Source organism: Nerophis ophidion, linkage group LG17, assembly GCF_033978795.1.
Source record: "Nerophis ophidion isolate RoL-2023_Sa linkage group LG17, RoL_Noph_v1.0, whole genome shotgun sequence".
NCBI lineage: Eukaryota > Metazoa > Chordata > Actinopteri > Syngnathiformes > Syngnathidae > Nerophis > Nerophis ophidion.
Window position 1 is genome coordinate 34,975,811 of NC_084627.1, and position 15,208 is coordinate 34,991,018.

General features: G+C 39.7%; 1 protein-coding gene and 1 long non-coding RNA gene across 8 annotated transcripts in view; one reads left to right on the plus strand and one right to left on the minus strand.

The window, feature by feature from the left end:
• Positions 1–8,706, plus strand: part of LOC133536357 (uncharacterized) — a 12,014-nt gene extending 3,308 nt beyond the window's left edge. For both annotated transcript variants that reach the window (XR_009802453.1, XR_009802452.1), the window contains one exon: positions 8,087–8,706. This is a non-coding gene — a long non-coding RNA (uncharacterized LOC133536357). The remainder of the gene's footprint in view (positions 1–8,086) is intronic.
• On the minus strand, positions 349–14,553 carry pomk (protein O-mannose kinase). 6 transcript variants are annotated; one of them, XM_061876813.1, is made up of 4 exons: positions 14,297–14,553; positions 8,380–8,463; positions 8,030–8,305; positions 349–1,326 (listed from the first exon to the last, which is right to left on the minus strand). In XM_061876813.1, the coding sequence occupies exons 2-4, from the start codon at positions 8,461–8,463 to the stop codon at positions 556–558; spliced, it is 1,131 nt and encodes a 376-aa protein (XP_061732797.1). In that variant the 5' UTR covers positions 14,297–14,553; the 3' UTR covers positions 349–555. The 6 variants fall into 6 exon arrangements, with proteins under 6 accessions (XP_061732797.1, XP_061732796.1, XP_061732801.1 ...); XM_061876812.1 differs by having other exon boundaries at positions 14,293–14,553; XM_061876817.1 differs by having other exon boundaries at positions 8,409–8,463; positions 14,297–14,552.
• Between the last annotated feature and the right edge of the window lie 655 nt (positions 14,554–15,208).

The window sequence follows — 15,208 nt, forward strand, 5'->3', positions numbered from 1 at the left end:
TTAAAACAAGACAGAGGTTATAAATTAAACCTCTGCCTTAACCTCTCACCAATGTATGAGATTTTACTGTAAATGGCATGAACACACGCCACCAATATAAATAAACTGTATAATAATGTTAAAGTATATTTTGTGTAGGTTATATTTCATGTGCTAGTTTTAGCACAAGGGATAAGCGGTACGAAATGGATGGATGGATAAAACTACGACATTATACGCATTTACTGTCATTGTGCCGATGAAACAGTCAATAGTGATATTATACATTCTGTACATTTGTAATTTCCAGTTGACTAATGGAATAGATTAAGAGGGTGTATGTACATTTCAGAAACCTAAATGCAAACCTTCACCAAATGTATTTTTAAAAAATACAGATTTATTGCCATACCTAAAAAAAAAAAGTATATTCCAATGACATTGTCATGATGACCATCTTATGTTGGTGTTTCAAAAAAGAACATCTGTAAAAATGTATTCAACTTCATTCTGTATTATACTTCACATAAAAAAACATTTATGTTTCATTACTGATTTTAAAAATTGTGTTTGATTTTAAAGCATGTCTCTAAACCCAACATTGTCTTGTACCATGCTGCTGAAAACTGACTTGTAAACCATCAATACATTCAGGGCTGAAGGGCGGAGTTTAGGGTCTTTTGCCTTACACTCCTTATGGATCTGAAAAAGATGGAAGTGGATCAAGTCCCCCCCGGGCACTTTTCCTATCAAGAACTGTGTCACATCTGGGATCTTCCAAATATCTGTCTTTTCATCATATTTCTGCATAAGATCATCTGAAAAAGGCTCCCCGGTGTTTCTAAATGGCCACAACTGCTCAGGGGCTACAAAGTCACCGATGAGCTCCCTGTGGCCACATTTGACCAACAAACCATTGGATAGGTTTACCTCAGGCAATGCATCCAGGTCATTAACCACCAGGTGAAAGTCATTTGTGAGCAGAAACTGAGACAAAGTTTTCTCCAGCGTATTGGAGTCACACATCACCCGCCGGCCACTTGGGCTGTTGTGGAGGTAATGGAGTATCGAAACGTAGTCTTTCGCCAGCATCAGTCGTGTCTTCCAAGTGTTACGATGTTTGTAGTGTTTTTGTGCAAGAACAACTTCAAGATTGAGCAGTGAACCCAGTGGATGGTATTCTGTGACCAAGGTATAGTCTTTAAGGCAAAACCCCACCAACTGTACCACCAAGGGACCTTGCAGTGCTTTTAACATAGACAGTCCGTGGAGAAAATCCTCAGAGTAATCCAAAGAGGACAGTTTGGACAGAGCCACCTTTTGACCCTTCCATTCTGCTAAGTAGACCTAAGGAGAGTAAAGAGAAAGAGATAAGCCTTAACAAAATTCATGTTTTCTCAATAGTCGATAGGGCTGGGCCAGTGGTTCTTAACCTGGGTTCGATTGAACCCTAGGGGTTCGGTCAAAGTCAAAACACACCCGGTTCATCGTGTCAATGACAACTTCTACCTATCGGCGTATTACGGATACGGCAACAGCAGAAGGCACACTGATTTGCAGGTGTGTAATTTGTTGTGAGTTTATGCACTGTCGGTTTTATTCTTTGAACAAGGTGATGTTCATACACGGTTCATTTTGTGCACCAGTAAAAAAACATGGTACCACTTTAGTATGGGAACATATTCACCATTAATCAGTGGCTTATTAACATGCAAATTAGTAACATATTGGCTCTTAACTATTCATCATTAAAGGGGAACATTATCACCAAACCTGTGCAAGCGTCAATATATACCTTGATGTTGCAGAAAAAAGACCATGTATTTTTTTAACCGATTTCCGAACTCTAAATGGGTGAATTTTGGCAAATTAAACGCTTTTCTGTTTATCGGTCTTTTAGCGATGACGTCAGAACGTGACGTCACCGAGGTAATACACCCGCCATTTTCATTTTCACATTACAAACTAAGCTCTGTTATTTTCCGTTTTTTTCGACTATTTTTTGGAACCCTGGAGACATCATGCCTCGTCGGTGTGTTGTCGGAGGGTGTAACAACACTAACAGGGAGGGATTCAAGTTGCACCACTGGCAAGAAATCTGCCGCCAAACCCCCATTGAATTTGCCAGAGTGTCTGCACATTTTACCGGCGATGCTAAGACAGACATGGCACAGAGATGTATGGATAACCTGCAGATGCATTTGCAACGATTAAGTCAACGAAATCACAAAGGTGAGTTTTGTTGATGTTGTTGACTTATGTGCTAATCAGACATATTTGGTCGCAGCATGACTGCCAGCTAATCGATGCTAACATTCTTCTTCAATTTCGTTTTCGCTTTCTGCCTCCATACTCCGACCATCTGTTTCAATACATGCGTAATCTGTTGAATCACTTAAGCCGCTGAAATCCAAGTCTGAGTCCGAGCTAATGTCGCTATATCTTGCTGTGGTAACCGCCATGTTGTTTGTATTGGCAGCCCTGTATGACGTCACAGGGAAATGGACAGTCGCATCGCAAATAGGGAAAATCAAGAACTTTAAAGCTTTTTTTAGGGATATTCCGTGAGGTGTAAATTTTGAAAAAAACTTCGAAAAATAAAACAAGCCACTGGGAACTGATTTTTATTGTTTTTAACCCTTTTGAAATTGTGATAATGTTCCCCTTTAAGTACTTTTTAATGCCTTATTCGGCATGGCCTCATTGTAACCCTAACCCTTTAACCCTAACCCTAACCAAATAACTTCAAATTAAGTCTTTGTTACTTAGAAATATGTTCCCCTAGTGTCAAAAAACCTTTAAATTAAGTGTTTGTTACTCAGACTATGTTCTCCATACTAAAGTGTTACCAAAAACACATAACTTTGTCTTGAATTTAAAAAAAACATCCATCCATCCATTTTCTACCGCTTATTCCCTTTCGGGGTCGTGGGGGGCGCTGGCGCCTATCTCAGCTACAATCGGGCGGAAGGCGGGGTACACCCTGGACAAGTCGCCACCTCATCGCAGGGCCAACACAGATAGACAGACAACATTCACACTCACATTCACACACTAGGGCCAATTTAGTGTTGCCAATCAACCTATCCCCAGGTGCATGTGTTTGGAGGTGGGAGGAAGCCGGAGTACCCGGAGGGAACCCACGCATTCACGGGGAGAACATGCAAACTCCACACAGAAAGATCCCGAGCCTGGGATTGAACCCAAGACTGCAGGAGCTTTGTATTGTGAGGCAGACGCACTAACCCCTCTGCCACCGTGAAGCCCAAAACAAACAAACAAAAAAAATAACATTTTATTTTTCATTAAGAAGGGTTCGGTGAATGCGCATATGAAACTGGTGGGGTTCGGTACCTCCAACAAGGTTAAGAACCACTGGGCTGGGCGGTATACCGGTGTTATTCGTAACACCAGTATATTTTAGAAAGACGTATGTATTTGAGACAAATGTTTTCTTCTTGCTAAACTTTTTGGAAGAGACTATTTGAATCCATAACCACCTAAATGTGAAACAGATGTAATAACCACATCATTTAGTTTTCATTTGTATTTTTTTCATTTTGCAAAAATGTCATAATGGTAACCGAAGTGGAGAAGGGGTCGGCTCAAATACAAGATTAGCTTCTCTCTACTCTTCTTCAGACATGTCGAATTGTGTAAATGTAACCACGCAAAGTGACTTAAAAACAAACCATACTGTACGATATATGCTGCTCAGTGGCCCTGTGGTTAGAGTGTCTGCCCTGAGATTGGTAGGTCGTGAGTTCAAACCCCGGCCGAGTCATACCAAAGACTATAAAAATGGGCCCCGTTGCTTGGCACTCTGCATCAAAGGTTGAAATTGGGGGTTAAATCACCAAAATGATTCCCGGGTGCGGCCACAGTTGCTGCTCACTGATCCCCTCACCTCCAAGGGGTGAACAAGGGGATGGGTCAAATGCAGAGGTTAATTTGTGTGAATTATATTAAAGCAGCGCTTTTCTCTAGAGCATACAACAGAAACAAGCTACACATACCTAATATGTGTAATAATTATCCTTAATTGAATAATATTGCAGTCTTAAACACGCCATTTGTCAATCTATTCCAACAAGTATCAAATAATTATAGTTGCATAATACTTACGCATAAAATGTTTCCAAGGCAGAAGCTTATTAGAAAATATCCACTAAAAAACATGTCTGGATAATGCCTGGTTGTGCCCTTCATTTGCAGCATCATATAAGCTCAACTCAATGAATTATTATGACCACTATAGTGTCTTGCCAAAACACACATTTTTACTCAACTTTAATTGTAAAAAACACATTTAGTGTTTTTCATACCATTGTTCTGAGTAATTTCACTTAATCAAGCCTTTTCTAACATTCCGCAGTACAAAATAATACATGTAATATTATTAATTTCTATCCATATTAGTGTTTCACGTATGTTCATTTAATTGTGGCGGGCCATCTTTGATCATTAATTTTAATGGACTGCGAATGTAGCTTGTAGTTTGTTTCTATGCTGATGATACTGTCATATACTGCACAGCACCCACCCCTGATGAGGCCTTTAAATATCTAAAATATGCATTTGACAGAGTACAAGAACAACCTTGCAATCCTCAACTTGTTTTAAATGTAGAGAAAACAAAGTGTAGGTTCTTTACCACATCAAAAACTGTAAGATCAGCACTGTGTGAGAACATTTTAACAAGAAGTGAAGTGAAGTGCATTATATTTATATAGCGCTTTTCTCTAGTGACTCAAAGCGCTTTACATAGTGAAACCCAATATCTAAGTTACATTTAAACCAGTGTGGGTGGCACTGGGAGCAGGTGGGTAAAGTGTCTTGCCCAAGGACACAATGGCAGTGACTAGGATGGCGGAAGCGGGGATCGAACCGGGAACCCTCTAGTTGCTGCCACGGCCGCTCTACCAACCGAGCTATACCGTCCTTACATATACATATATATGTAAGGGCTAGTGTATATACATGTATATATACACTAAGTGTATATTTAAATATACACCTAGTGTGTGTTTCTGGCAATCATTGGTACTTTAACTTTTTTAACTTTATAAATCCCACCGTGCTCCCATGATTTGACTAACATTATTGTTACATTAAGAGGCTGTTGTGTGTGTCATTTAATGAGCTTGATGTTTTCTCTATCAAAGTCTACATTCACATGGACCAAAGTGAATGAAAATTCACTGATAATTGTCAAATTCCCCAACTCAAATATGTTGAAAAGTACAGAAACATTGAACAGTTGGACACGTGCATTCAAAAGGTAAGAGAAAGTCAAGTTGAGTTACTTGTAAAAGGTTTAAGCAGATTTCATAATCATCCTGAAAGTTTTACAACTATGCCTATTATCGCAAAGTTTCTGTGGTAGTATTTTACAGGTTAGTGTATGTACTACATTGTTTTGAGTCGTTTTAATATTTCCGTGGACAGTAATATTTCCTGGTACAATACTATGTGGACTGATTACAGTTTGAAAACGGTTTCTAAAACGAAAAGGTTTTGTTTCGTTTCTACAGGGCCTTAGATGATTTGAGGTTGACCTATATTGTGGAAGAATAGCTTCAAAGTTGATGCACTGGTGGTGGCTTCTAGAACAGGGTTGCCCATTATGTTGATCGAGAACTACCGGTCGATTGCGGAGGGTGTGTCAGTCGACCGGCAACCAGGCATTAAAAAATACACCTAAAAATTAGCGATCATCAATCTTCACTAAGACGCATACTTTGCCAACCCTCCCGATTTTCCCGGGAGACTCCCGAATATCAGTACCCCTCTCGAAAATCTCCAAGGGCAACCATTCTCCCGAATTTTTCCCGATTTCCAACCGGACAATAATATTGGGGGCGTGCCTTAAAGGCTCTGCCTTTAGCGTTCTCTACAACCTGTCGTCACGTCAACTTTTTTCTTTATACAAACAGCGTGCTGGCCCAGTCAGATAATATAGGCGGCTTTTACACACACACAAGTGAATGCAAGCTATACTTGATCAACAGCCATATAAGTAACACTGAGGGTGGCCGTATAAACAACTTTAACACGGTTATAAATATGTGCCACACTGTGAACCCACACCAAACAAGAATGACAAACACATTTCAGGAGAACATCTGCACCGTAACACAACAGAACAAATACCCAGAACCCCTTGCAGCACAAACTCTTCTGGGACGCTACAATATACATCCCCGCTACTACCAAACCCGGCCCCTAGAGCCCTACCCACCTCAACCAAGACCCCCCCCACCCTCCCACCTCAACACGATCTCCCAAATTCGGAGGTCTTTAGGTTGGCAAGTATGCTAAAACGTCATTTTCGTCACTTGATTGACATTCTGAGCACCCCAGCGTCTTGTGAGGTGACGCTGGCTGCTGCGACCTCATTATTAAGAAAAAAATACGGAGGAAGGCGAGAAACACTTTTTATTTCAACATCTTGCACCGTACCTGCTGTAAAAACTCTAAAGACCGACTACACACTTCCTGTCTTCACAATAAAAGCCCTGTTTAATCCTTCCTGCGCTAACAAACTAAGAGTCTCAGAAATCTAGCGCACACAGGCTCGCAAGCTACGGAGTTTGCCGTTAATGTATTTTTTGTAAAGCCGGACAAATAAGATGTCAAAAACCAACTACTTTCATGTGGCGATGGACAGAAAGAAGGACTTTGTTTTCTCCTCCGTTTGAAAATGCGGACGTTGTCAGCACTGTCTAATTCCAATCAATGCAAGTCATCAGAATCAGGTAATACTAGGGGTGTAACGGTACAAAAATGTTTCGCTTCGATACGTACCTCGGTTTAAAGGTCACGGTTCGGTTAATTTTCGGTACAGTAAGAAAACAACAAAATATACATTTTTGGGTTATTTATTTACCAAATTTGTAAACGATGGCATAACATACATATACACACAGGGTCCATTGCCAGGGTTAATGTGGTCAACATATATAAAATAAAAACTAAATAAGATAAAGCTCAGAACGGTTTCTTAACAAAACCTTTTTTTTTACAAATAAAGTGCTTTTTTTGATTGATTGATTGAAACTTTGATTAGTAGATTGTACAGTACAGTACAACTCAGCCTCAAATTAACTTTTCTTCCCCCCCCCTCAGCCTGGCTAACTTCGTAGTAAGAGGATATATGGGCTTATTGTTCATCCACCATAGAAGTGGGTCAAAATCTAGTTTTAATGCAAAACAGCAACCCCCCGCGAACCCGAATGGGACAAGCGGTAGAAAATGGATGGATGGATGGTCTTAAATGTCCTGCTAAAAAAACATTTGTTATTGCTTTAGCCCTGCCTGGCTTGCTGAGGAGAAGCTGCTTGAATGTGGTGTTTGCACCATGCTCTTTCTCTTCCTAAAAGCGAGGTTGACTTGGGGGTGGTGCCACTTCAAAGGGGTTAGCATGTTTGACGTGTTGGCAGAAGCATACCCTACTGCTGCTGAACAATGTCGGCAAACCTCCTTCCTCCATTGTTGTATCGCACCGCGAAGCCGAAGTGTTCCCAAAGGGGAGATGTTAACGAGGCAGGAGGGTCTTCCAGCTCTGGCTTTCGCATGTTGTCCTAGCCCGGTCGCTGCTAGCCTGCAGTGTGTTGTGCCTCACTGTGCATTGTTTACACAACGTGCGGTGCGCTACCTAATATGTCCGTGTAGAAACTTGTTCGGTACACCTCCTATCCGAACCGAAACCCCCGTACCGAAACGGTTCAATACAAATACACGTACCGTTACACTCCTAGGTAATACACCAACTTATATTCTTCTCTTCTTGAAAGAAAGAAATCCATATGTTAAAAATGCTTGGATTATCATTAAACAGCTTTAACTTGTTAACAAAAAGTTCACTTTCATAAATAAATAAATATAAATTACATATATGAATGAGGTAGATGTCCTCAACTTGGTCAATTGAAAAGTAGCTCTCCTGCGGAAAAAGTGTGGGCACCCCTGTTCTAGAAGTAAATAACACACTTGATTCATTTGGAATTTGGAATAAAATAGTTGACAGACAAAAATATGTTTCAAATACCTTTTTCACTGCTCCTTGGCCAATGAGCTTCAACTTGTAAACTTCTGTTTCTATCAGGGAACATTGGAGCCAGGGGGTGCAGTTCTTCATTGTCGTCATTTTAAAGTGTTGAGCCGCGCAGCCGGCATGCACGGTCGCCTGTTGGCCGTCAGACTGGTACAAAGAGTCCAAATACAGGTAGAGCAAGATGTTGCTGAGGAGTAAAGCTGCAAGGCAAATTGCCATCATCGCAGCAGTGCGGGAGATTGCAGTGCTACTCCGACGAGCCATGTTGCACTGGAACAGGAAAACAAAGGGGGAGACAAAATTATATTTGCTGCAGAACGTCGTTTGTCATGTGCATTCTTTACAATAAAAAAGAGGAACAATGTCGCTTTACACTCAAATGCCAACCAATCCAATGAAATCTGAAGATCCCAGCAGGACCACATCATCTGCAAAAAGCAGAGACTTCATCCAGCAGCCACCAAAGCGTATCCCTTCAATGTCTTTGTTTTGATTGATTGATTGAGACTTTTATTAGTAGATTGCACAGTCAAGTACAAGTACATATTCTGTACACCCAAATACGTTTTTCAACTTGTTTTGGTCAGGGTCCACGTTAATCAATTAATGGTAGCACCAAGAAATGATGTCCATAAAAGTTATGAACCCAATCGGTGACAGCATGCAGCCTGCATATACAGTACAAGCCAAAAGTGTGGACACACCTTCTCATTCAATGAATTTTCTTTATTTTCATGACTACTTACATTTTAGATTGTCACTGAAGGCATCAAAACTATGAATGAACATTTGTGGAGTTATGTACTTAACCAAAAAAACATGAAATGATTTTCATTTCAGAGGTGTCATTGAAGTTCATCAAGAGAATGCCAAGAGTTTGCAAAGCAGTAATCAGAGCAAAGGGTGGCTATTTTGAAGATATATGAGTCTCCATCCATCCATCCATTTATTACCGCTTGTCCCTTTTGGGATCGCTGGAGCCTATCTCAGCTGTATTCGGGCAGAAGACGGTGTACACCCTGGACAAATTGCCCCCTCATCACAGGGCCAATACAGACAGACAACATTCACACTCACATTCACACACTAGGCCAATTTAGTGTTGCCAATCAACCTAAGAACACTGTGTGATGTAGTATTCTCCCGATGCCAATGATTTGGTACTGGTACCAAAATTATTTCGGTGCTTTTCGGTTCTTTTTGATACAAAGGGGACCACAAAAATTGCATAATTTGCTTTGTTTTAACAGAAAAAAATCGTACAGTACATTGAACATGTTTCTTATTGCAAGTTTGTCCTTAAATAAAATAGTGAACATACAAGACAACTTGTCTTTTATTAGTAAGCAAACAAACAAAGGCTCCTAATTATTCTGCTGACGTATGCAGTAACATCCCATCCATCCATTTCCTACCGCTTGTCCCATTCAGGGGAGAACATGCAAACTCCACACAAAAAGAGTTTAAATATTTGAAAAAAATAAATACAAATAAATTATATATATATATATATAAAAAATATACTACTTTCTTCAAGATATTTGAATATATAAATCATATAATACTCTAGTTTCTTCAAAATAGCCACCCTTTACTCTGATTACTGCTTTGCACACTCTTGGCATTCTCTCGAATGCCATGAATTAAAAAACTTACTCGGGTGTTACCATTTAGTGGTCAATTGTATGGAATATGTACCGTACTGTGTAATCTACTAATACAAGTTTCAATCAATCAATCAATCAATCAATCAATCAATCAATCAATCAATCGATGAGCTTCAAGCACACCTGTGAAGTGAAAACTGAGATGACTACCTCTTGAACAGGCCTGGGCAATTATTTTGATGCGGGGGCCCAATTTAGAGAACAAAGTGTATCTGGGGGCCGGTATATCTGATTTCTAGGAACACTAATACAAGACCTCACAATAATGTCTGATTGAAGGCTAAAAATGTTATGATAGACCACCTTAAAAATGGAATGGGATTTTGTATTTTTTTACTGAATGAGACACCCAGAATGTACATGAAAATAAAGAATGTGTACATGAATATCGACCACATATGAACGTCACACCCCCTCTCCACCCACATATTTCACAATCAAACAAAACACAAAGAAAAATGCAACACAGCGAAATAGGAACGCTAAAGCTTGAAAAAAAAAACCACCTACAATCTGATACATCACTAAGCTTTAGAACTTTGTTGTAAAAATGTCATTCCGTGTCTGTCCCTGACACATCGTAATGGCAACTACATTTCCATCTTAAATATCTAAAAAATTATTTAGGAACGTCCGGCGGGCCAGATTAAAAAACTTAACGGGCCACACGTGGCCCCCGGGCCTTAATTTGCCAAGATCTGCTCTTGAAGCTCATGGAGAAAATGCCGAGAGTGTGCAAAGCAGTAATCAGAGCAAAGGGTGGCTATTTTGAAGAAACTAGAACATAAAACATGTTTTCAGTTATTTCAACTTTTTTTTGTTAAGTACAAACCCCGTTTCCAAATGAGTTGGGAAATTTTGTTAGATGTAAATATAAACAGAATACAATGATTTGCGAATCATTGAACATCATCTACAAACACAACATATTTGATGTTCAAACTGATAAACATTTTTTTTTGTGCAAATAATCAACTTTAGAATTTGATGCCAGCAACACGTGACAAAGAAGTTGGGAAAGGTGGAAATAAATTATGATTAAGTTGACGAATGCTCATCAAACACTTATTTGGAACAGGCTAATTGGGAAGAGGTGGGTGCCACGACTGGGTATAAAAACAGCTTCCCAAAAAATGCTCAGTCTTTCACAAGAAAGGATGGGGCGAGGTACACCCCTTTGTCCACAACTGCGTGAGCAAATAGTCAAACAGTTTAAAAACAACGTTTCTCAAAGTGCAATTGCAAGAAATTTAGGGATTTCAACATCTATGGTCGATAATATCATCAAAAGGTTCAGAGAATCTGGAGAAATCACTCCACGTAAGCGGCATGGCCGGAAATTAACATTGAATGACCGTGACCTTCGATCCCTCAGACGCCACTGTATCATAAACCCACATTAATCTCTAAAAGGATATCACCACATGGGCTTAGAAACACCTCAGAAAACCACTGTCACTAAATACAGTTGGTCGCTACATCTGTAAGTGCAAGTTAAAGCTCTACTATGCAAAGCGAAAGCCATTCATCAACAACATTCAGAAACGCCGCCGGCTTCTCTGGGCCCGAGATCATCTATGATGGACTGGTGCAAAGTGGAAAAGGGTTCTGTGGTCTGACGAGTCCACATTTCTAATTGTTTTTGGAAATATTCGACATTGTGTCATCCGGACCAAAGGGGAAGTGAACCATCCAGACTGGTATCGACGCAAAGTTCAAAAGCCAGCATCTGTGATGGCATGGGGGTGCATTAGTGCCCAAGGCATGGGTAACTTACACATCTGTAAAGGTACCATTAATGCTGAAAGGTACAAACAGGTTTGGAACAACAAATGCTGCCATCTAAGTGCCGTCTTTTTCATGGACGCCCCTGCTTATTTTAGCAAGACAATGCAAAGCCACATTCAGCACGTGTTACAACAGCGCGGTTTCGTAAAAAAAGAGTGCGGGTACTTTCCTGGCCTGCCTGCAGTACAGACCTGTCTTCCATCAAAAATGTGTGGCGCATTATTAAGCGTAAAATACGACAACGGAGACCCCGAACTGTTGAACGACTGAAGCTCTACATAAAACGAGAATGGGAAATAATTCCACTTTCAAAGCTTCAACAATTAGTTTCCTCAGTTCCCAAACGTTAATTGAGTGTTGTTAAAAGAAAAGGTGATGTAACACAGTGGGGAACATGCCCTTTCCCAACTACTTTGGCACGTGTTGCAGCCATGGAATTGTAAGTTAATTATTATTTGCAAAAAAAAAAAAAAAAGTTTATGAGTTTGAACATCCAATATGTTGTCTTTGTAGTGCATTCAATTGATTATGGGTTGAAAATGATTGGCAAATCATTGTATTCCGTTTATATTTACATCTAGCACAATTTCCCAACTCATATGGAAACGGGGTGTGTAGTTTTGATGCCTTCAGTGACAATCTACAATGTAAATAGTCATTAAAATTAAGAAAACGCAATGAACGAGGAGTTGGTGTGTCCAAACGTCTGGCCTGTACTGTATATGCGTAATTTTCAGGTTTCACAATCTATCCTCCAAACTTATTTCAAGATTGTGAAGTATGCGGACGACACGACAGTGGTGGGCCTCATTAGTGACAACTATGACATGGACTACAGGGAGAAGGTGAAACATCTGGTTGACTGGTGCAGAACCAACAACCTGGTCCTGAATGTCAAAAAGAACAAGGAGATCATCGTTGACTTCAGGAAGCACCAGTCTTCATCAACGGCACAGCGGTAGAGATGGTAAGCAACACCAAGTTCATGGGGGTGCAGATAACTGACAATATAACCTGGTCTCTACACACCGGAGCTCTTGTAAAAAGAGCTCATCAGCGCATGCACTTTTTTGTGTCGGATGAAAAGAGAACAGCTCCCTCCTCCCATTCTCACCACATTCTACAGAGGCACTATAGAGAGCCTGCTGACCCACAGTATCTCTGTCTGGGCTGGAGACTCCAATGCCTCAGACTGGAAGTCTCTCCAGAGAGTGGTGAGGACGGCAAAAATGATAATCAGAACTCCTCTTCCTCCTATCCAGGAGATCGCAAAAAAACGCTGCCTGACCAGGACTCAGAAAATCTGCAAAGACTCCTCCCACCCCCACCAAGGACTGTTTTCACTGCTGGACTCTAGAAAGAGGTTCCGCAGCCTCCGAGGCAGAACCTCCAGATTCTGTAACGGCTTCTTCCCTCAGGCCGTAAGACTCTTGAATGCATCATAATTAAATTATCCCCTTAACTCCCCCCAAAATGGATTAACTCGCTGGAATAAAAAAGACAATATAACATGCATCCATAAACGTGGACGCAGGTGAAAAAGTGTAATATATTTATCTGTACAGTAATCTATTTATTTATTTATATATATGTATTTATTTTATATATATATATATATATATATATATATATATATATATATATATATATATATATATATATTTAGTTACATATGCACCTTATTTTTTTCTTTATCCTGCACTACCATGAGCTTATGTAACGAAATTTCGTTCTTATCTGTGCTGTAAAGTTCAAATTTGATTGCCAATAAAAAGGAAGTCTTAGTCTGAGGTGGGGAGACTATAAACAAGGGCAGAAAATAACACACTGAATTTTAAGGCACAGGAATTTACTCAAGTTATTAGTAGATAGCTGCACACGTCTAATTCTGCCAGGAGGGACAGAAAACGTATATAAATAATGACGCAAGCACAAGAAAGCAAGGTCTTTAAAAAAAAGAAAGAAAGTACACTCCAGATCACACCTCAATCCAACCCACTTCTCCAAAGTGGGCTGGCTCAGGGTGGAGGACAGAGTAAAACAACTTGCACTGAGCCTAGTCTATCAAATCCGCTACACCTCCTTGATACCGAAGTACATGTCAAACTACTTCCATAACGTAAATGACCACCATAACCACAACGCCAGGGGGAGCTCCACAAACCACGTTAAACCCAGATTCCCATCTAACAAAGGTCTTAACTCATTCTCCTTCTATGCCACATCAATGTGGAATGCACTCCCAACAGGTATAAAAGTAAGTGCATCTCTATCCTCCTTCAAAACCGCTCTAAAACAACACCTCCAGGCAACTTCAACACTTTACTAATACCCTCCTCCATTCACGTCCCATCTCCCCGGATTATAAACAACTCAAATGTACTTCTAATGTACATACTTGTTCTTATGCTATCTGAACTCACTATGTTCTCTGCTGGCTGTACATATCCTACTAAATAAGACCTACACTGTTTCAATGTCCACATTTCTCTGTTGATGCAATTGTTGATGACTGAAGTTCTGATATCAACCAAAGCTCCTCATCCCACGCCCCGATTGTAAATAATGTAAATAATTCAATGTATATACTATGATGATTAACTTGTGTGATGACTGTACTATGCTGATAGTATATATTTGTACCATGAATTGATGAACGTGGACCCCGACTTAAACAAGTTGAAAAACTTATTCGGGTGTTACCATTTAGTGGTCAATTGTACGGAATATGTACTGTACTGTGCAATCTACTAATAAAAGTATCAATCAATCAATCAATCAAAGGTAAGTGGCATCATTTACCTACACTTCAGCTCTCACATGTCCTCGGCGACCATGGTCACAATAGTCCAAATAGAAACGAAGAGTATGTATTTATATAGTATGTCCAGGCGGGGATATACAATAACGTTAAATGACCCTCCATAAACATTTAAATATTTTATGTGGAGAGTCCGCGTGGATTTTTTATACCAGAAATGAACCACCGGAAACTAACAATCCCTTCCCGATAGACCGACGCAATAAAAGCGTCTTCCTGCGGTCCGTCACATTTGGCACTGCGTGATTACAGCCTCCCTTCTTATACTTACTAACAACGTTTTACAAAGTTAAATAAGACAAAAAATCTTTTATACCGTCTGCATTTTATTCTTTTTTATTGTGCTAATTTTAATCGTGGACATTTTTGACACCAAAATGTTTTTAGGGAGTTTTGCAGCAATCATAATCCAGCAAATAAGATCATCGTGGACGCGTTGAACACGACAAAGTGGTCACGTAGACCAGTGGTTCTCAAAGGGGGGTACGCGTACCCCTGGAGGTACTTGAAGGTATGCCAAGAGGTACGTGAGATTATTATTTTTTTTTAGAAATACTCCAAAAATAGCAACCATTCAAAAATCCTTTATAAATATATGTATTGAATAATACTTCAACAAAATATGAATGTAAGTTCATAAACTGTGAAAAGAAATGCAACAATGCGATATTCAGTGTTGACAGCTAGATTTTTTTTGGGGACATGTTCCATATTGATGTTAAAGATTTCTTTTTTTTTGTGAAGAAATGTTTAGAATTCAGTTCATGAATTCAGTTGGATCTCTATTACAATCCCCAAAGAGGACACTTTAAGTTGATGATTAATTGTATGTGTAGAAATCTGTATTTATATTTGAATCACTTGTTTATCTTTCAACAAGTTTTTAGTTATTTTTAT

Coding starts and splice junctions, on each gene's coding strand:
- pomk (XM_061876813.1), bottom strand. CDS start 8,463: ATGATGTGGTCCTGCTGGGATCTTCAGATTTCATTGGATTGGTTGGCA. Junction 8,306..8,379: donor CATTGTTCCTCTTTTTTATT/GTAAAGAATGCA, acceptor TTCCTGTTCCAG/TGCAACATGGCTCGTCGGAG. Junction 1,327..8,029: donor GCCAAGGAGCAGTGAAAAAG/GTATTTGAAACA, acceptor TACTCTCCTTAG/GTCTACTTAGCAGAATGGAA.